The 21020-nt window shown below is 43.5% G+C and overlaps 1 protein-coding gene across 1 annotated transcript in view; it reads left to right on the forward strand.

Moving 5' to 3' along the window:
* wdr27 (WD repeat domain 27) overlaps positions 1-21020 on the forward strand; it is a 478059-nt gene that overhangs the window by 69342 nt on the left and 387697 nt on the right. Inside the window, exons 20-21 of the mRNA XM_078556372.1 lie at positions 4810-4907; positions 20475-20596. Of these exons, the coding sequence (XP_078412498.1) occupies positions 4810-4907; positions 20475-20596 (220 nt within the window). The remainder of the gene's footprint in view (positions 1-4809; positions 4908-20474; positions 20597-21020) is intronic.

Raw genomic sequence — 21020 nt, forward strand, 5'->3', positions numbered from 1 at the left:
TTTTTGGGCTTTCCTTTGTCCAAGTTTAAGCAGAGATAGTTCTCTAAAAGGGCAGAGGCCACTAACAGGCATCTATCTATGCCTGCTGAGATTTATCATAAACTGTAAATCTTTATGGAGTCCAGTGTTTTCGAACCAAAATGAAAACAGTGAGTTCTCAAAATATTACGTGCCTCTTGATGTCTGCGTTGACCTGTATTGCTAACTGCAGATGTGTTGGGAAGATGTTGTTTATGAACAGGACAGCCATTTTGAATTATCATAATCACAGCTCAAATTAAGATTTTGCACTATGAGTTATTGAAATCACACTTCATGCTAATGGTTTGACAATAGCGAAGTATTTTTTGACATATGCAACGTGGGCACTTTGCCATGTTTTGGCTGTCAGACTGTTGTGGCTGACTTTTGATCTTCGATAGCATGGCTAACGTTGCCTTGAAGATCAAGTCATTATTCCTATTTAAAAGCAAGCCTTCAAGGCTGTTGCTTTGTGCGTCAGTGAAAGAATATTACCGCAGACGTTCTGGGAAAACTATTTTCAGAGGCTACCCAGAATTTGATGGTATGCTGTCATCTGCTATTTTATAAGAACATAGGAGTAGGAGTAGGCCATTTGGCTTTTCGAGCCTGCTCCACCATTCAATGGGATCATGGCTGATCCAGTTGTGATCTCAGCTCCACTCTCCTGTCTGGCCCCCTATAATCCTTGATTCCCTTGTCCGTCAAAAATCTATCTAACTTAGCCTTGAATAAATTTAAAGACCCAGCCTCCACTCCTTCCTGGGGAGGAGAATTCTACACACCAATGACCCTTTGGGAGAAAAAAAATTTCCTTAGTTATGTCTTAAAAGGGATACTTCTTATTTTTAAACTATGTGTCCTAGTTTTAGTCCCCCACACAAGAGGAAACATCCTTTGGGTATCCACCCAATCAAATCCTCTCAGGATATGTTTCAATAAGATCACCTATCATTTTTCTAAACTCCAGTGGGTATAGGCTCAACCTGTTCAACCTTTCTTCATAAGATGGATTTGTGTAGTTCTTCAGGATGTTTAGCATTTAGCAGAATGTCAGTTTTGCCACACTATGAAGGTACTGCATGGTCAAGATAGCATTCCAGTCTCTTCATCCAAATGATGGCAATTTCCTTAATTAATTACTCATTTTTTTACTGTTGATTTAATGGCTCCAGTTGTTATGGGGATGGAGTGGGAGCATATTTTGGGGGTGGTGGGGGTGGTTGGTGGGTAACCCAGAAATGCGGAGGTCTTGCTGAATTTAACTGAAAATTATCATTATTGACTCCATACCCAAAAGCTTACTAAATTGAGAAGCTGACTGGCTGCTGCTCAAGAAAGCCACAATCAGGGGACACTAGGGACAAATCCTGGAAACTGGAAACCATCACAGGTTGGGGGCGGTGGGGATAGATAGCGGAGTCAGACTGAGTGTATCATCATTTCCTCTATAGTCTTCCTTCCCATTCTCAATTCCAAAATGTTTTTGGAAAAGTTCAAATAAACTGGAGACTAAATTACAATTTAGTGACCCTGCACCCACCCCCCACCCGACCCCCATCCTCCCCCCGCCACTGTTCAGACAATTGAACTCGAGGATCAAATATCTAATAGACAGTGCTGAGTCTGCTGAAAAAGTTATAAATCTCCTAAAATTGTAAATGATGGCCACAGACTAAAAATTACTGTTGGCAAAGTAACTCTGTGGACGCTTCATATGTACATACCAAATTGTGCACTCTTCAGTTTTAATGGAGGGATTTCCATAAAACAAATGGGTAACACTTCTGTAAAAACAGTGAAGAGATGGAATTTGGTACAAACAGATGGTGCAGATCGTGTGCCAATAATACTTTCCAAGCTTATGAGAATAGATGTGGCTGAGAAACGACTGGTTAATTGACGGGTCTAATCTGGTTGCTCACCTGAATTTCCTAAAAGATCTTGATTAACATATTATGAATGCGTTTTATTATAGGAGTTGAACATGTCATACATTTTTGGAATCATCCTTGCCCAGATGGTCACCTCCAAGTTATGTTTAAATTAATGTTTTTTTTTCTGAATATGAGGTGTATACGGGACACAATTCAGAGAAAAGCTTAGGTGTTTTTGGATAAACCAACAAGGGCTTTTCAGCAAAGCTATCCAAGTATTGTGTGGAATATGATTCTTGTTGGAAAGTTTTTCCAGATAATGAATATTTTAGTAGATTTGAATATGTTCTATTTAAGGTTAAATTAAGATCTATTAGAGATGTTCAACATTATGAGGGGTTTTGATAGAATAAGTAAGGAGAAACTGTTTCCACTGATAGGAGGGTTAGTAAACAGAGTGCACAGATTTAAGATAATTGTGTATAAACCCCGACGGGATATAAGAAAATTGGTTGAATCTGAAATGCACTGACTGAAAGGGTGGTGGAAGCAGGTACAATAGTAACTTCCAAAAGGGAATTGGATAAATGCTTGAAAAGAAAAGCTTTGCAGGGCTAGGAGGAAAGAGGCAGGACTGTGGGAATAATTAAATAGTTCTTTCAAAAGACCCAATACAGCCATGATTGGCCAAATTGCTTGCTTCTGTATGCGATTCTGATATACTGCCATAGCATCACAAGGGATCCATAATAACTTCATGCTGCTAAACTCACTTGAATGTTTATATCCCTGAAATGTGAAGTGTTATTATCTTCAGCCTTAGTCCTCAGTGTGTAATAATTTAGAACTGAGAGCACAGTCCAGTTTCCTAGGGTTTATTACAATTTGTTTACGTATCCTTAGTTAAGTACTTAATTAACAGTTTATCCACTCTTGCAATCAGTAATACTGTAATTGCTTATTGGCTATGTATTTTAATTTGACTGCCAAAAGTATTTTTCTGGGTATGAATTTGTTTTTTGTAATTTCACTAGTTACTAAGAAATAATCAATTTAGAATTGGGTGGTCTACAGACTGAATGCAGTTGTATGGAACTCTGAGATGCCTGCAGTTAAGCCTCTATCTCACTCTCTCCCTCAAAGAGGATAATTGAAGATCAATCTGCATCTTGTTTGGCAGCCTGTTTTATGTCCCCCAATTTTTATTTCCATTGAATCAAAAATAAAAAAAGTCAATAGAAATAAACATCAGCGGAGATGTAAAAGGGACTGCTGATTCACTATCACCCCTTTTACCCTTTGGCACAAAGTCAAAATTATCTTCACTATATTAGAGCTTAAAAATTATTGATTATATAAATTAGCACGATTGCAGAGGATTTGTACAGAAACACTAAAGCTACTTAAATAGTGGTCATTACTAAAGAGTGGAGGCTCTTATTTTTCAGTATTTGTCATAGTTTCTTTTCTTCAGTGTTGACTGCAATACTTGGACCAAAACTTAGTAGTGTTTAGATTTGGTCCTCCTTCTCCTTATCCATCTTGGCTAGGATGGAGGAGATGTCACCCACAGAGTGGAAAGCATTTAATTGGTCACAATCTTTATGCTGGGAAGACCTTTGTGGAATTATATCTATTGTATGTCTCATTAGTTTGAAAAACTTTCTTTAGGATCTATTCTAAATGTTCAATATTTCATTTGTTTAATATGTAATGCTTAAAGCAGAGTGCATATTGGGGCTCCTACTCCTGTCTCACTCATCTTCCCTCCAGCCCCACTCCTCGCCTTTATATTTTTTATTTTGAAGATGTTAAAAAAACTTAATATTATTATTTTATAGACCCCAAATTTGCTTAAGAATCCAGAAAAGATCAACTGATTCACTTGGTCAAGATATATATTAGGGATGGGTAATAAGTGCTGGCTTTGCCAACATTGTCCACATCCCATGAATGAGTAAAAAAAAGTGGAAAATGGGATGGGTAATAAGAAATAAAATCTTACTAATTTACCACGTTTCAGCATAATGTTCTTTAACAACCTTAATGATCTAGAATGGGGGTGCAGGAGAGGAGTGGGTGAAGATATGAAGACTGGAAGATAATGTTTACTCTTACTTGGATGGCCATGTTAATCTTTCCTTTCCTCAGATTTGGGAGTAGTTACCCAGAGCAACATATCAGTCCAAGGCATTTTGTTCTTACATAATAAAAGACCATCCTACCTCTATGTAGCAGACAGTTTAGATTAGGTAACTTGGCCAGTAGATGCTATTAATAAATTCTTCAGCATTATTAATGGCCTCCTTCTGAAAGGCAATTAGGAATGGGCAATAAATGCTGGCCTAGCCAGAGATGCTCACATCCCATAAACGAATAAAAAAAAACACCCACTGCTAAGGCATGTCTAAGGCTTGTTTTAGTTTGACAATGTCAAGAAGCATCACTATTTTATTACAATCAGGAAGTAATATTGGGGAAGAAATTGGTCTTCATCACCAGGCAGAAAACAGAGGCAAAAAGGACCAATTTCACTAGGCTATGTACAATGCCCTAAGGACAGCTGCAGCCCGTCTGCCCATATTGCTCAGATATTATGGTGTCCCAGTCTGTTGCCTTAATTAGGCACTGCGCCCATTGCACAGCTCAGTTTTCATCTCCAACTCCTGGTCCGTGCTTGGTTTTAAGCCATTCTTGTGGTAGAAAAGAAACTGGCACTCCACATTTCCGGAATTTAAATACCGTACACTGACATTAAAAATTTATAGGGAGGGATTGTTTCCCTTATTTTAAACCTTTCAATGATAACTTGTTGCGCAGGTGCCAAATTTTATGTGTACATTTGTTTGAAGCAGGATTACTGTGAGAAACAAAGCAATGTTTTGTTGGTAACAAATCTTGTTTTATCTAGTTACAAAAAGAAGAGCAAAAGCAGATTGGTTGGCAAATTCAAGATGGCTGGCACCCAGGAGATCAGTTGCTTGTCTGCAGTGAATGACTTCTACTCCTGTATCCTTTTGTTCGTCACATAAAGTCTATTTCTTTAATAGCTTTTGTGGTATTATTTGTTTTTGGGATGTGGGCACCGTGGTAAGGCCAGCATTTTTTGCTTATCCCTATTTGCCCTTGAGCAGGTGGTGGTGAGCTGGCTACAACTGAGTGGCTTGCTAGGCAGTGAATCAATCACATTGCTGTGGGCCTGGTGTCTGGATTCACATGTATGCCAGTCTAGGTAAGGACGGCAGATTTCTTCCCCTGAAGGACATAGAGTCCTTACAACAACCTGGCAGTGTCATGTTCATCATTAGTGAGACTAGCATTTTATTGCAGATATATTAATTGCTGTGGTGGGATTTGAATTCTTGTCTCTAGAGCATTTGTCCAGACCTCTGGATTACTGGTCCATAACATTACCATTCTACCACCATTCCGTGCATGGGGAAGTACTGTTCAGATATCTTTATCATATATTAATGATATTTGAAATTAACTCTAGTGCACTAAAACAATATATATACACCTACACATAATATTTGTACACTCTACAGTTCTCTATCAAGAGGGATGGAATGAAAAGAAGTCATGAATTATAGCTTTTGCCATTACTGCTTTGGCTGCCTTAGGTTTCTTCATTGTTGCCAAGATAAATAACTTAATGCCAGATTTGCCTTAAGTCTAGTGCACACTTTGGGTGTTTGCTCTAGTTTAATCAATAGGGAAAACATATGCTTGGTCCATAACCTTTTTTCCTCAAAACAAACATCATAGGGTTTATTTTCCTCTACTATTTTTAGCAAAAAAGTAGATCTGGGTGAAAGCCATACTGCTTTTTTTTTGCACCTACCTTTTGCTGAAATAGTGAACATAGGAAAATATACTCCAATGTCTATTACCTCTGGCTTTGTCTCAGGTTGGAAGCCTTGTTAGCCCAAACTTTCTCTGTAGAATGGAGCAGCTTCATTCTCAGTTAGCAGCCCTCAAGATATATGGCACAACAGTTGTCCCGCGTTCTTTTAGATCTGCGTCTATCCAAAGTGCAGGTAAATAATACATGCACTTGTCACATTGATTTATCAGTATGCTTCATGCAATTAATTATTTTGAAATTTAGAACACAGACAGTCAACTTTGAGCAACAATGTCCTACCAGCAGAGGTGAGGTTAATGACCAGTTATTCTGGTTTTTTTGGTGGCATTGGAAGAGGGGGAAATGTTGGACAGAATGCTGGGAGAACTTACCCTTTCACAATTGTGCCACAGGATCTTTAACAACATGAATAGGCAAATAGTGCAACTCTGTGATGGCCTGCCTTGTTAAGCAGAGCCAATACGACAAATCCCCTCTGACATGCACAGCAACCTCTGTATGTGCCAATGGCCCTAGAGTACTGGTGGGCATGGACAAAATGCCTCTGGTGTCAATGAATCTGTATCTTCTGTCCCTCTGTCTTCCTCATCTAAGTCATGCAGCATTGTAAAAACCCCAAAAGACATTCTCATCCTCATGACAATTAATGGCAGCAGAACTAAGAATAAGTGAGGATGGAAAAAAACATTGCAAGAATGGCAGTGGAAGCAATAACTCCAAACGCACAGAGTAAAGTTAAGCAAAGTTTAAGAACACAAGGAAAGACAATTTTACCGAGTAACTCAAACTGTGCTATGCCTTTAAGAAGTCTAGCTGAGCAGATTAGGTGTGCAGATTCACAATATACCTATATTATGAAGTGATTTGTGGGTGTGATTTAACCAAAGTCATGACTTTTAATGTGGGCCCTTTTAATGGTGATTCCCAGGATTGTACTTGCCTGTAGCATGAACTTATTCTACTCCTGAAATCCCATGTTGTAAAATGTCACTCCAGAATGCAGGAACTAGGTGACTGAAGACCTGCTGCCAACTCTGGGGCAAAGAGAAAGGAGGATTCACAGGAGGTCAGGGTCAGAGGAACAAAAACTTCCATGAGATTGTAGGCTGGAGGAGTTTACAGGATATGGTGAGGTGAAACAAGGATGAGAATTTTAAGCTGGATACTTTGGAAGACTGGGCGCTAATGTAGTTCAGCAAGAACTGAGTGGCGTTACTTGATGTGAGATAGGTTGTAGACATCAAAATTATATAATCTTTATGGAGAGGGTATAAGGGTCTGAAGCTTAATTTGTGCTAGAGTAAAACATTAAGATCGTAAACAATTCTGGTTCAGCTTGTGACAGTGACAATAGAGGGGAATGGAGTCAGCGGTAAGAGAATGGAGGTTGTGGTGGGACTCAAAGAAGCTGGTCTCGGTTTTCCTATTGTTTGGAGAAAAGTGTGGCTCATCCAAGATTAAGGACAGAATTTTTCCAATGGTAGAGTTTCCCTCCCTGCTACTGGAGAAGTTGGCGGGGAACGTACCTGCCCTGATCAGGGCTGCCCTGCAGCAATTTAACGTTCCAAGAAATGTTAATTGGCTGGAGGCAAGGCTTCCACCGCTTACTTGGGTGGAAGTCCCATGTAGTCCCAGCATCACTGGGAGCGGTAGCCACAGCTAGGATGACAAGCAGTCCACAGAATCAAAGTGCCAGATCCCCAAGATATGAGGAAGTTTGGAGTCTTGCAGCATGAAGTGAGATGGTTGGGGGTGAGGGTCATGAAGGGGAGTTGGGGGGTGAAAGGGGGTCAGTAATGGAAGTGCCCCCCCACCCCACCCCCAAGCAGGATGCCAGAAATTTAACTGGACCAGCCATAGAAATACTGTGGCTACAAGAGCAGGTTAGAGACTTGTTGTTCTGCGGCAAGTAACCCACCTCTTGCAACATCTGTAAACTGCACCATAGCAACCAAGGCTCCTTTGACAGCACTTTCCAAACCCCCGCACCCTCGGCCAGCCAGAAGAACAATGGCAGTAGTGCATGGGAGCATCACTGGCTGTATCCCCTTCTAAGTTACACACCATCGTTACTGACTGTCATTGGGCCAAGATCTGGGAATTTGTCCCTAAAAGCACTGCAGCTCTATGTACACCATGTCGACTGCAGCGGTTCAAGAAAGTGGCTTACCATTACTAATGTTGGAATCCTGTTACAATGAAGTGCATCCTTTAGTTTGTAAGCAGGACTAATTGGCCATTTAAGGGTCTGAATTGGATTGAGGGCTCATGGACTGCCCTAGGCCTAGTCTGCCCCCCGTGAAATTGCGGACAAGTCGAGGCCTGCAGGAGGGCTTCGGGAAGGCCATCCAGGAAATTTCAGGGGCCCCACCACCTGCAAACCTGCCATTGAGGGCCTGTAAAATTCTACCCTAGATGCTGGCCAAGCACAAAGACATGGGAGAGGTTCAGACAGCTGGTGGGGAAGTAAAGCTATGTCTCATCAGCATATTTGTGGACGTTGATCCCGTGTTTCTTTATGATAACACTGAGTGGCAACATCAGGATTTTGGCAGTGGACAAACATAGGCCATTGAGGGACTTTGGAGATAATAGTGCGGGATGGGAAGAAAAGCCATTGCAGGAGATGCTGTTTCTATGATTGGTAACAAGACAGAATCTAAACATCTACCCTTGACATTCAACAGCATTACCATCTCTGAATCCCCCAAAGTCAACATCTTTAGCGGGGTGGAGTGGCTGGGGGGTGGGGAGCAGCACCGTTGACCAGAAACTTAATTGGGCCAACTGTATAAATACTGTGGTTACAAGAGCAGGTTAGAGACTGAGTATTCTGCGGCGAGTAACTCACCTCCTCAAACGTCTAGAAGCTGCACTGTAGCAACTCACCAAAACTCTTGACAGCTCCTTCCAGACCTGCGACCTCGACCAACCAGAGAAACAAGGGCACTAGGTGCATGGGAGCATCACCAACTGCAAGTTCCCTTCTAACTCACTGGGCCAAGATCCTGGAATTCCACCCTAAAAGCACTGTAGGTGTATCTACACTCCATGGACTGCAGCAGTTCAAGAAGCTGGCTTACCACTGCTAGTGTTGGAATCCTATTACAATGAGTTGCGTGCTTTAGTTTGTACATGAGAGCAGCTGTTATTAATTGGGGAAAGATTAGGGAATTATTCTTACGTATATAAGAACTGGTTTACATGGGTGTAGGGGAAAGAAAAGGAGAGTCTGTGCCTGTCCTCTGTGGGTTTATGATTAAACCTGTGTTAAGGAAAAGACTGGCTACAGATTCATCCTTTACTCAATGTATGAACAATGACTTTAACAATCACCACCTTCTCAAGGCAATTGATGGTGGCCTTGCCAGTGATGCTAACATCCCATGAATGAATGAAAAAAAAAGTGGGAACAGAAATGGCAGTTCCACTGATCTACACAGCAGAGGAGAGGTCTTGGAGGATGATATAGTTAACCATGTCAAATACTGTAGAAAAGTTGAAGAAGAATGGAAGGGAGTGTGCACCATTGTTATAGTTACGGAGGATGCAATTTTGTTTAGAGTTATTTTGGTACTTTGGCAGACACTCAAACCTGATTGGAGAGATTCAAAGAGTTAGTTGCAGGAAAGATAAGCGCAGATTTGGAAGGTGACTGTCAAGCTCGTGGGGAGATGTTGGACACCTGCCAGGTACATAAATACACTCTTATTTGATACACCAGGTAGTGCAACAATCACAGTCTACCTAGATAAAAGCAAAATACTACGGATGCTGGAAATCTGAAAAAAAAACAGAAAATGCTGGAAAAAATCAGCAGGTCTAACAGCATCTGTGGAGAGAAAAAAATACAAGCGTTAACGTTTCAAGTCCGTATGACTCTTCTTCAGAACAGCTCTGAAGAAGAGTCAAACGGCTTCAAAACGTTAACTCTCTTTTTTTTCTCCACGGATGCTGTTAGACCTGCTGAGTTTTCCCAGCATTTTCTGTTTTTGTCACGGTCTACCCAGGTTCAGGTGCTCTGAAACGAAAAAGCTTATTGCAGGGAGTAGAAGTAAAAAAATGAAATTAAAAATTATTTATCTGAATGCACAAAACATCTGCAATAAGTTAGATGAACTAGTGGCACAAACAGAGGTAAATGATTTAGATTTAATTGCCATTACAGAAACATGGGGCAGAATTTTATGGCTGATGTGCGGGTGCCAGAGCCCGCATGTCAGTGCTTAAACTGTCGCGCGAGCATCCCGACGTCAGTGCGTGGCATCGCGATATTTAGGTGGGCGGGCGCGCTATGAAGTACGACGTGCGCCCGCCATTAATTAAAGGCCTTTTTAAAGCCCTTAACTCGGCAATTGAAGCTGATTTTGAGGAGCCTGTGCGATCTTTGCCTCGGCGCACAGGCCCAACGGGCAGGCGGGTAACTGATTTTTTAACAAACCTCATCCATGGGCGGGATATGTGGGCTCAGAGGGGTTATTAATGTTTTTTCTGAAGTATTTAATGCAGAAAGTGTTTTAAACTTGCCTGTGTGATTGTTAGCAGTTCAGATCGATTTCCAGTAGCTTTCTCTGTACTTTGAAGCTTCAGCTCAGCAGTCTGCAGACAGTAATCTTTATCGGGTCTGCAGCTTTCCGGAGGCCTCCATTTAGCTTGGGTATGGGTTCTGACCTCTCCACTGGAGGCAGCTCCTCTGAGGAGGAAGAGAGGGATAGAATAAGGAGGAGGCCAGGACTGGATAATCAGCCTCCAGAGGAGCCACCTTTGGGAGGCCAGGCGCAGGCACAAGGGGCGCAGGGCCAAGAGGTTGTCCAAGGTGGAAGGAGCCGCAGAAGACCCTATCCTGCTGCAAAGGTATACAAGGTGAAGCAGCTACCTCAATATGACTGAGGTGCAGTGCCGAAGGAGGCTCCGACTCTCAAGGGAAACAGTCAATTATATCTGTCAGATGATTGGCCCTGAGATCTCCCCTAACTGTGGGTGGGCACCCCATGCCAACGGCTCTGAAGCTCACTGTTGCCCTCCACTTCTATGCATCTAGCTCCTTCCAGGGCTTGGTGGGTAATCTTTGCGGTGTCTCCCAATCAGTTGTCTACACTTATGTCAAGCACGTTACAGACGCTCTGTTCAGACGGGCATTGACCTTCATCCACTTCCGCTGTGACCAGGCAAGTCAGGCACAGCGAGCCAGAGGCTTTGCAGCCATTGCTGGCTTCCCCCGCGTCCAGGGTGCTATAGACTGTACACATGTGGCCATCAAGGCACCAGCAGTTGAGCCCGGTGCCTTTGTCAACAGGAAGGGCTTCCACTCCATGAACATGCAGATAGTGTGTGATCACAGGATGCAGATTCTGAAAGTTTGTGCAAGGTACCCAGGCAGCTCCTACGACACCTACATCCTCAGACACTCCCAGGTGCCGGCGCTCTTCAGTGCTCCGGCTCGGCTGGATGGATGGCTGGTGGGTGATAAGGGCTATCCCCTCACAAGGTGGTTCATAACGCCTCTCCGCCATCCAAGAACAGAAGCTGAGGAGCGCTACAATAGGAGCCAGGGCACCACAAGGGCTGTGGTGGAGAGAGACATCGGTCTTCTCAAGATGCACTTCCGTTGCCTGGACCGCTCGTGGGGTGCACTCCAGTACCCCCCAGATCATGTCTCTCTGATAGTGGTAGCATGCTGCGCTCTGCACAATCTTGCGCTGGAAAGGGGGGATGCAGTTGATGATGAAGACCTTGACGCAGTGGATGAGGCTGCACATGATGAATCCAGCAGTGGCTCAGAGGATGAGGAAGCACAGGGCAATGATGAGGGGCAGCACACTGACCCGGTACTACACCAAGGAAGAAGAACATCTGGGATACTTTAATCCAGCGAACCTTCAGCTAGCTCCACACACATGGATCAGCAGGAGCAGCCTTGCCTGGCGCTTCCACACGTGGCACTTAGGTGCTACATCTCCCACCTCATCAGCTGCAACTAAGGACTTAGTACAGAAACATCAATGTCCACTCAAACACTCATGAGATGTCTGTGAAACATACAAATGCAGCACGAAGGAAACACCCTCAGCTATGATCGGAAAAGTGGACTTTATTGCCACCAAAATAAAGCACAAACGTGGCTCTGACGCACATAACGATATATTCCCTAATCTAGGGCCAACACAAAATCACCAGTGACAAACCCGTGGAGTGCCTAACGTGCCTTATGCTTACGTTTGCGGGTGCTACGTCTAGGTGCCGTCCCATCGCTCGGAGTGGCTTGTGAGACAGCCTGCAGACCCTGCTGTCCTGTTGGCCTCGATGACCTTGGCGGCCGTCCTCTGGCTCATGGAGCCTGTGATGGCCCCACTTGGGAGGGAGTGGTCAGTTCCAGAACTGGCACCTCCCCAGTTGTCGCAGCCTCAACGGATGCAACGGTCACTGGTAGAGGGGCGGAGGAGCTGCTGCCCTCATCCGGAGTGCCCTGAGAGGAGCTCGCAGCGACTACAGGCAGCTGCTGCGCCGACGTGAGGTCATATTGGTCCTCCCTGCTCACCACAGATGGATGGGCACCAAGCGGCACCACTTGGTGCCCAGAACATCTCCCACATTGTGAATGACCACCTGTGGCCATTAGCGCTGTGAGGGCTTGCAGGTCAGAGCGTAACCCAATCAGAAGAGTCTCAATCTGATTGAAGCCCCTCTCCATGACAGTCGCCAATCTCTCAATGGAGGAAGCCTGAAGCTCTGTCCTGAGGTTCATGCCATCACTGACATTCTGCCTGGATTCCTCCACCACAGACACCAAGTGAAGCACACCCTCATGCAACCCTGCCAGATGCTCCATGCATCCTGCCGCTTGTCCTGCAGCTGCTTCATGGCTGACATCTCCATAGGCAGTTCATCACTGCCAGACTTGGCATGTGCCTGGTCCCCTGCAGTCCTCCGGCTTCTGGCGCCATCAGCACTCTCTGTCCATGCCATCTCCTCCAGCGATTGTGAAGTGCCCTCTCCACTGTGCCCCGGGACACTAGCCGACGTCATAATCCCCACCAAAGTGTTTGTCGCTGCGCTGGTGCCTGGCTCGCTGAAAAGCTGTGAGGCAAGTTGCAAGTGTTGGCTCTCAGGTGTGATGGGGGGGCTCTGGACTTGTTAGTGGCGGCCATGCAGTGGTGATGCTGAAAGTAACAACAAGGACAGTGCATCAGTTAGTGTTCAGTCAGTAACACCTTTCATCCCTCTCCCCCCCCCCCAGCCTCAAAAGTCGCTCACCCTTCAAGACCCTAAGGAGATGAACATTGGTGGGGTGGTAAATAGTCAAGAGGAGGCCCAAACATTACATGCGCATACAGACAGGCTGGTCAGATGGCCTAAGGAATGCCACATGGAATGTTATGTGGATAAGTGTGCGGTTAAGCTCTTGGGCAAGACAAGCAAAGTACAGGAATACATGAGTAATGGTAGGACCATGGGAAGTCACGATGATTACAGGGACCTTGCTGGGCAGACCCGTTAAGGTAGCAGGACAGGAACATAAGGCGTTAAACAAGGTCGAAGCCAGACTTGCCTTTATTAGCCGAGGAATAGAATGTAGGAAAGGGGAGGTCATGTTGCAAGTGCAGAAAACGCTGTCGAGGTCACATCTACACTTCTGCGTTCACTTGTGACCTGTGCTTCATGGGAGGGATGGCTTTGGAATGGGGAGAGTGCAGAGGTTCCTGACCTGGATGTATGCTGGCCTGGAGAGTTGGAGTTATGAGGAAACATTGCTTACATTTGTGACATTTGCCGTGGAGCACAGGAGATTGACAGGTCACATTATTGACCTTCATACCATTATGAGGGGCATAGAACGGGTGGACAGAAGGCAATATTTCCCCTTGGCGCAGGGATGACTAACGTGGTGGCATTTATTTAAGTTGAGTGCCATGAGGTTGACAGGTGAGGTTCTGAGGACATTTTGGATAGAGTAATGTGGGATGCAGTGGAAAGGGTGGTGGAGGTACAAACCCTCTTAAGATGTAATAAGTCTTTGGATGTGCAGCAGCGATGCCATGGCATGTTAGACCATGGGGATAGTGGTCACAAATGGGATAATGCGACTTTGGAAGGTGATGGAGACGCGCATCCTCAAGGGGCCGAGGAACCTTTGTGTATGACCCACACTGTCTGACTGTATCAGTCTGTGAATGAGCAGTGTTGATGCATTAATGATTGCAGCAATCATCAGTGCTTTGGATGGTGGGGAGACAGAGTGGATTGGACTGTGGCCCTCAAATACCTGGCCGCTGCACCCCAACCTCGCCAACACCTGCTGATCTGGCCGCCTGCCTCCTCTCCAGCTCCATGGCCTGCTCCTTATAAGTGGTGAGGTGCTGCAGCACAGCGTGCCCACCACCAGTCCACTGACGCTCCCGGATATTGTTCTCAGTTTTTGCCTGCAGAACAGAGAAGAGCATTTATTGGGGCTGATCGCTCATGTACTCTGCACGCGCACGCCGCACCCCAACCACAGTGGCCCATCTGAGGGCTCCAGCGGCTCCTGTCCACACTACTGGTGATCAGTCCCCAGAACATAGTACGGCTGCTCCCAATCCTCTCCCCCAATGGCCACCTTGGACACATTCGGCGTCCATCACTTTGAATAACACACGGGTCTTAGCGCCCATGGCAAGGAGGCGCAACTAGGTGTGGCGCCGAGGCCAGCAGATGGCTCTTGGCAACGACACCTTGAGGCTCCCCTTCCACCATCTCATCATCATCAATAAGACATGTGTTGGAGTTCTGAGTATGTGTCTAGCTGCCTCCCCTCCAGGTTCCCCCCAGACTACTCAAATGCGACAAACACCAACATATGCTGCGGGGAGAACCCATCTTCTCCTCAACCACTAACGCTGATGTAAGCATGGTCACTATCTGTTTGCCCACCCAGCGCGCACCAAATGCCCAATGCAGTAACGATACTAAGACATGGGTGGGGCCTCAAAGGCTAAGGCTACCTGCTGGGTAAAATGGCCAAGGCTGACATGGCACTCACCCTTCCAGAGCGCAACAAATCATTGAAGCGCTTGCGGCACTGTGTTCCTGTGTGCCGCATAGCATCTTGAGTGCTAACAGCCTCCGCCACCTCCTGCCACGCCTGCCTGGTCACGTGGGGGGCCCTCCTCCTCCCATCCTCCAGAAACAACACCTCCTGATGGTTTGATGCCTCTTTCAGGAGGACAGCAAGGCAGGCATCGGAGAACCGAGGGGCACAGTGGCCCCCCGCTGGCCTACCCTGCAGACTGCCCCCCCCTCCTCCTCCCCTGCCCTCACCTCTTGTGGTGCCCGGTTGCTGGCCATGGTCAACAGCCTAAAGAAGGCTGCCTGGCGTTCTTTATACAGACTGCTGGTTCCCCATTGGAACCGGTGGTCTGAACACGCCCGCTGCCGATTTAATTTTCCTGCTGAACACGGGAGTCTGAAACGCGCTGGACGGGCCTTAATTGGCCCGCCTGCGCAAAATGGCGGCACGGCCCATTTCAGTGGCAGGGATTGGCCCCCCACCTGCCGCCAATTCGGTCGGGCCCGCCCGCCCGACAAACGCAAAATTCAGCCCATGATTGCAAGATGATCAAGGTTGGGAAATAAATATTCCAGGGTACACAATATTTCAGAAAGACAGACAAAATGAGAAAGGAGGTGGTGTAGTCCTGATAATGAAGAATGACATAAAGATTTTAAGGACAAGGGATCTGGCCTCAGAAAATCATGAGGTAGAATCAGTATGGGTAGGCATTAGAAATAGCAAAACACTGCTGGGAGTAGTTTATAGGCCCCCTAACAGTAGTTATACTGTTGGATAGAGCATTAAACAAGAAATCATTTGGAGTTTGTAACAAAGGCAATGTAATAATTTTGGGAGATTTTGATTTTCACATAGACTGTGATAATCAAATTGGCAAGAGCCCTCTAGAAATTGAATTTGTGAAATATTTTTGTGACAGTTTCCTAGACCAATAAATTTTGGAACTAACTAGGGATGAAGCTTTCTTAGATCTAGTATTGTGTAATGAAACAGGGTTAATTAGTAATGCTGTAGTAAAAGTTCCATTAGAAAATAGTGATCATAATACTATTGAATTCCAGGTTAAATTTGAAAGTGACACACTCGTATCACAAACAAGTATTTTAAACTTAAAGCCAATTACATAGGTATGAGAGGAGAACTAGCTAAGGTAAATTTAGTAAATAGTTTAAAAGGTATAGCTGTAAATGAATAGTGGGAAACATTTAAATAAACAATTCAAAATGCCCAAAAAAAATACATTCCATGGAAAAACAAAAACTCAGCAAGAAAGACCCACCCGTGGCTCACTCAGGAAGTTAGGGATAGTATTAGATTAACAGAAGAGGCTTACAATGTTGCAAAAAACAGAAACGCATCTGAGGATTGGGAGTGTTTTAGAAACCAGTAAAGGGCAACCAAAAAAGTTGATAAAAGGGGAAAGTAGTATATGAGTGTAAGCTAGCCAGTAATACAAAAACAAATTGTAAGAGCTTTTATAACTATATAAAACGGAAGAGAGTAGTTAAAGTTAACTGTGGTCCATTAGAATCAGAGAGAGGAGAAATTATCATGGGGAATGAGGAAATGGCAGAGGCATTGAAATGATATTTGGTGTCTGTCTTCACAGTAGAAGACACAAGTTTCATTCCAGCAATATACAGTAAACTAGGGGCTGAAAGAGTGAGGAAATTAGGGAAATTAATTTTAATAGAGAAGAAGTATTGGAAAAACTTAAGGGACTGAAATGTGACAAATTTCCAGGGCTTGATGGCCTACACCCTAGGGTTCTAAAAGAGGTAGCTGCGGAGAAAGTGGATGTGCTGGCTGTGATTTTCCAGAACTCATTAGATTCACGCTTTTCAAGAGAGGGAGAGAGAAAACAGGCAACTACAGGCCAGTTAGCCTGACACTAGTTGTTGGAAAAATGCTGGAATCTATTATCAAGAAAATGTTAACAATGCACTTAGAAAAGCATAGTATGATTAAAACAAGCCAACATGGTTTTACTAAAGGGAAATCCTGTTTAGCAAATTTATTGGAGTTTTTTAAGGATGTAACAACTAAGGTAGATAAAGGGGAACCATTAGATGTAGTATACGTAGATTTCCAAAAGGGTTTTGATAAAGTGTCACACAAAAGGTTAATAGGCAAGATAAGTGTGCATGGAGTTGGAGGCATGGATAGAGGATTGGTTAACAATTTGGAAGTAGAGAGTGGGACTTTTTCAAGTTGGCAGGTAGTGAACAGTGGAGTATGACAAGGGTCAGTGCTGAGGCCTCAGCTATTTACAATCTATGTTAATGACTTAGATGAAGAGACAGAGAGTAGCGTTTCTAAGTTTGCTGATGATACAAAGCTAGGAGGAGATTTAAGCTGTAGGGAGGGCAAAGAGATGTAGACAAGTTAAGTGAGTGGGCAACAAGATAGCAGGTGGATTTTAATGTAGGGTAGTGTGAAGCCATTTACTTTGATCAAAAGAATAGGAGAGCTGAATATTTTTTAAAAGGTGAGAAACTTGTAAATGTTCTAAGAGACTTGGATGTGCTTGTACATGGAATGCAAAAAGTTAACATACAGGTACAGCAAACAATTAGGAAGGCAAATGGCATTTGGCTTTATTGCAGGGGGTTGGAGTACAGGTACAAAGAAGCCTTTCTAGAGTTGTACAGGGTTTCAGTGGGACCACATCTGGAGTACTGTGTGCAGTTTTGGCCTCCTCATTTAAGAAAAGATATGCTTGCATTGGAGGTGGTATAGCAAACCCCTGGGATTGAGGGGTTTGCCCTATGACGAGAGGCTGAGCAAATTGGGTCTATTTTCTCTGGCGTTTAGAAGAATGAGAGGTGATCTCATTGAAACATACAAGATTTTGAAGGGGCTCGATAGGGTAGACACTGAGAGATTCTTTCTGCTGGTTGGGGAATCTAAAATGTGGAGGCACAGTCTCAGGATAAGCGGCCGATCATTTAGGACTGAGATAGATGAGGGGAAATTGGGTTGTGAATCTTTGGAATTCTCTGCCCAAAGAGTAGTGGGTGCTTCATCATTGAATACGTTTAAGACTGGGCTAGACAGATTTTTGATCTCTCAGGGAATCAAGGGATATGGGAACGAGCAGGGAAGTGGAGCTAAAGCCAAGATCAGCCATGATCTTATTGAATGGTGGAGCAGGCTCAATCGGCCTTATGGTCTACTCCTATACCTATTTCTTGTGTTCTTGTGAAATCAAAATTAACATTATTAAAAGTAACATCATCTCTATATGTAAGAACAGCTGAAATAGAACAACCTTTTTCTAACCTAGCAAAAGAGAAGTTAGTTTTGAAGCAGACACAGTTAAATATTTATAAAGGACTTGGTAAAGTATGCAAAGGTCTGTTTTCAATTTGCTACGATTCTTGTGTGCTTTTGCGTACTTTTATTCTCATTAGGTCACTTTTCTGAATGAGGTCCAAAACCATTCTTTATTATGGGGAAATTCTTGTGAGTTTCACCTACTTTCCTAGTTAAATCTGACGCCCACACGGTAGAGGTTTATTATTTCTGTCTGCCCTGTCCATTTTTCTGCTACCATGTTCCTCCTCCTATTGGACTTCAGATGATTAGATTTTTTTCAGCGATATAACCCTAGGAAGTGCCAAAAAAAGTCTCCCTATTCTAGACGTCATGTATCGCAGATAATATCCATTTAAAATTGTGCAGTTTTGGATTTCTGAGCCCATCACATTATGATCCAAGTTTTGTTAAGATGTTCTTTAATTCTCCCAAGTGCAACATATGTAAAATTGCACGGACATAACAGACAAAACAGACATGTTTTGCCAGCATCTGGTTAGGTTTAAACTAATTTGTAAGGCCAAAATTTCGGCATTTGTCTGTTTTGGATTTATTTTCAAATATTTGAATTTGGATGCACTTTTTGTCATACAATTGGTTAAATGTGCAGTATGATAATCAACCGTAGGCAGCATTTTGCCACGATACATGTTATTACAGTGCCATGTCTGAAAATGGTAGACATTTGGATTTTTGTCCACCATTTCCTGACGTGGCAGTGTTGAAGCCATGGTGAAGCTTCCAGTAGAATGTGCAGATTGGAAATGAGGCCTTCATCTCAGAGAGCTAGGGAAGGTGGGATGAGAGTCAACTTTGCTGCTCCTATTTCCCATCTTACAACTGGTGACTGAGGATAGTTAGAAGAAGTCTAATAATCAGTTGCTTGCTGTTCTTGCCATAGAATAATGCACATTTGAAGATGGAAAAAGAATTGGACTCGGATAATTGTATTTAAACATTTTAGATAATCTTGTTGTTTTAAAGGACTTTACCTGCATAACCAACATTGTGAGTTTATGTGGCTGGGTGTCATATTTTGTTTTATAATGCTCCTGTGAAGCACATTGGGACATTTTATTCCATTATAGGTGCTATATAAATATAAGTTGTTGTTACAATTTGGTTGCCTAGTAAGTTTTAACTTTGTCTGTCCCAAAAAGATTTTTTACTTTTGAAAAAAATATATTCTGTAACGAATCACTGTTTTAATTAGTTACTTCAGAAAAATAATGTTGTGTTTGTCAGCCTGGCATTTCCCAGTTCCCAGATGTTATCAATTTTTTTTTTACTGCTCTAAAGTCTGTTGTACAGCTCTGGATAATATATTTCTAACTATCTTTAGCTATCCCATTCTATTTATGTCTGAAAAAGTTTCAATCAAGCAGAAAACCCATGGCCCTTCTGGCACATCTCCACTGTAATTTCAGCAGGATGGAACAGCCACAGATTGAGCTGGGTTTCAGATATCCCAGGCTCTGGCTTAACCTTGGAGTATCTGCCTTCACCCTTTGCGGTCAGTGCCTGTGTCTACTGGGTACAAAAAATAAGTTATGAAAAGGTATTATAGGGTCATGCATGAAATCTGAGATTTGAGCTTGCACTTTTGAAGAAATTTGTATACTGGCTGGAGGTTTGTGTTTCAGGAAATAGCATTTAATTGAGTTTGAGCTGGGGGTGGGAAGGTGATAATTTAGCCACTAAACTTCAGGCTTAGGGACATCAGTGATAAATATCACTTCCTAATTTCAAAAGTAACATTTTCTATTTGAACTGTTAATAGCTACAAAGTTTGACTGTTTTTATTTAGTAAGATTGTTGACTTGTCCCTCCCCCTTCCTCCCACAACTGTCCCCAAGGATGGTTTTGTAGAGTTATCGGCTGAACCATATAGGCACTTTTGGCTCAAGGCTCAGTCCTACATCCTAGTAGAGCTAGCTAACAAAAGTGGGCTTGATTTTGATGTCTTTCATGGTTTTGTTTCCATCATTGCCAAGGCTTAAATTTGAAAAGCGACCAGTTGGCAACTGGTATCAAGCAGGGAATCAAATGCCTTCAGGAGAGGAGAGAAGAGAAAAAAAATCATCAGAAGTATGACTTCTTTGTTGAGATCAATCTTACCGTATTAGGCATTTTAAAGTAATTTATCCCTATTAGGAGCATTTTTGGAACAATGTTTCTGAACTCAGCAAGTTTACCTATAATTAAATCTGAAGGTTGTGGGTTCTGTATGTGGGCGGTAGGGAAGAGTAAAGTGCTTTTAGTTTTTTTAATATAGCTTATAGGTATTAATGTTTCTATGATACCACTCACAACTGTTTACCTTAATGGAAAGAAACTGCAGATATTGTTCTGACAGCTGGCACAAACCGTGCTTTGGAGGTGTTTGATCTGAATGTTGGTCGAAGTGTAGTAACTGTTCCAGATGCTCATGCTAGACCTGTGCACCAGATTTGCCAAAATAATGTAGGTCATTGCTTTTGCAACTTTTTCTATATTAAATATAGTGGCTGCTCACTGAATATACTGGAATATGTGATGTAACATACATTGTGTACAGCACACTTTCCCCACCCACCTCCCCATTTTATATTGTGTATTTTCATAACAGGATACTTCGGACTTAAAAAAAATGCTGCTCACTTTCGTGTACATAATTGATGGTATACTTCCAGTGTGTGCCAGAATCAGGAGCCCCCTGCAGGGCCCACCCAAAATTGGTCCTCGGTAATAATCAAGATGAACTGCTGGTCGATGTCTTTTGGGCCTCCAGGAGGCTGCTACACCCTGTGTCCCAATTCAATTTGGGCAGCTGGCCCTGCTGGGAATACACTCTAGGGACATGAAGTAACCCAGTCAGTCCATGCAAATGACCTTATGCATTTGGACT

This window comes from Cetorhinus maximus, chromosome 14 (genome assembly GCF_964194155.1).
Source record: "Cetorhinus maximus chromosome 14, sCetMax3.hap1.1, whole genome shotgun sequence".
Taxonomy (NCBI): Eukaryota; Metazoa; Chordata; class Chondrichthyes; order Lamniformes; family Cetorhinidae; genus Cetorhinus; species Cetorhinus maximus.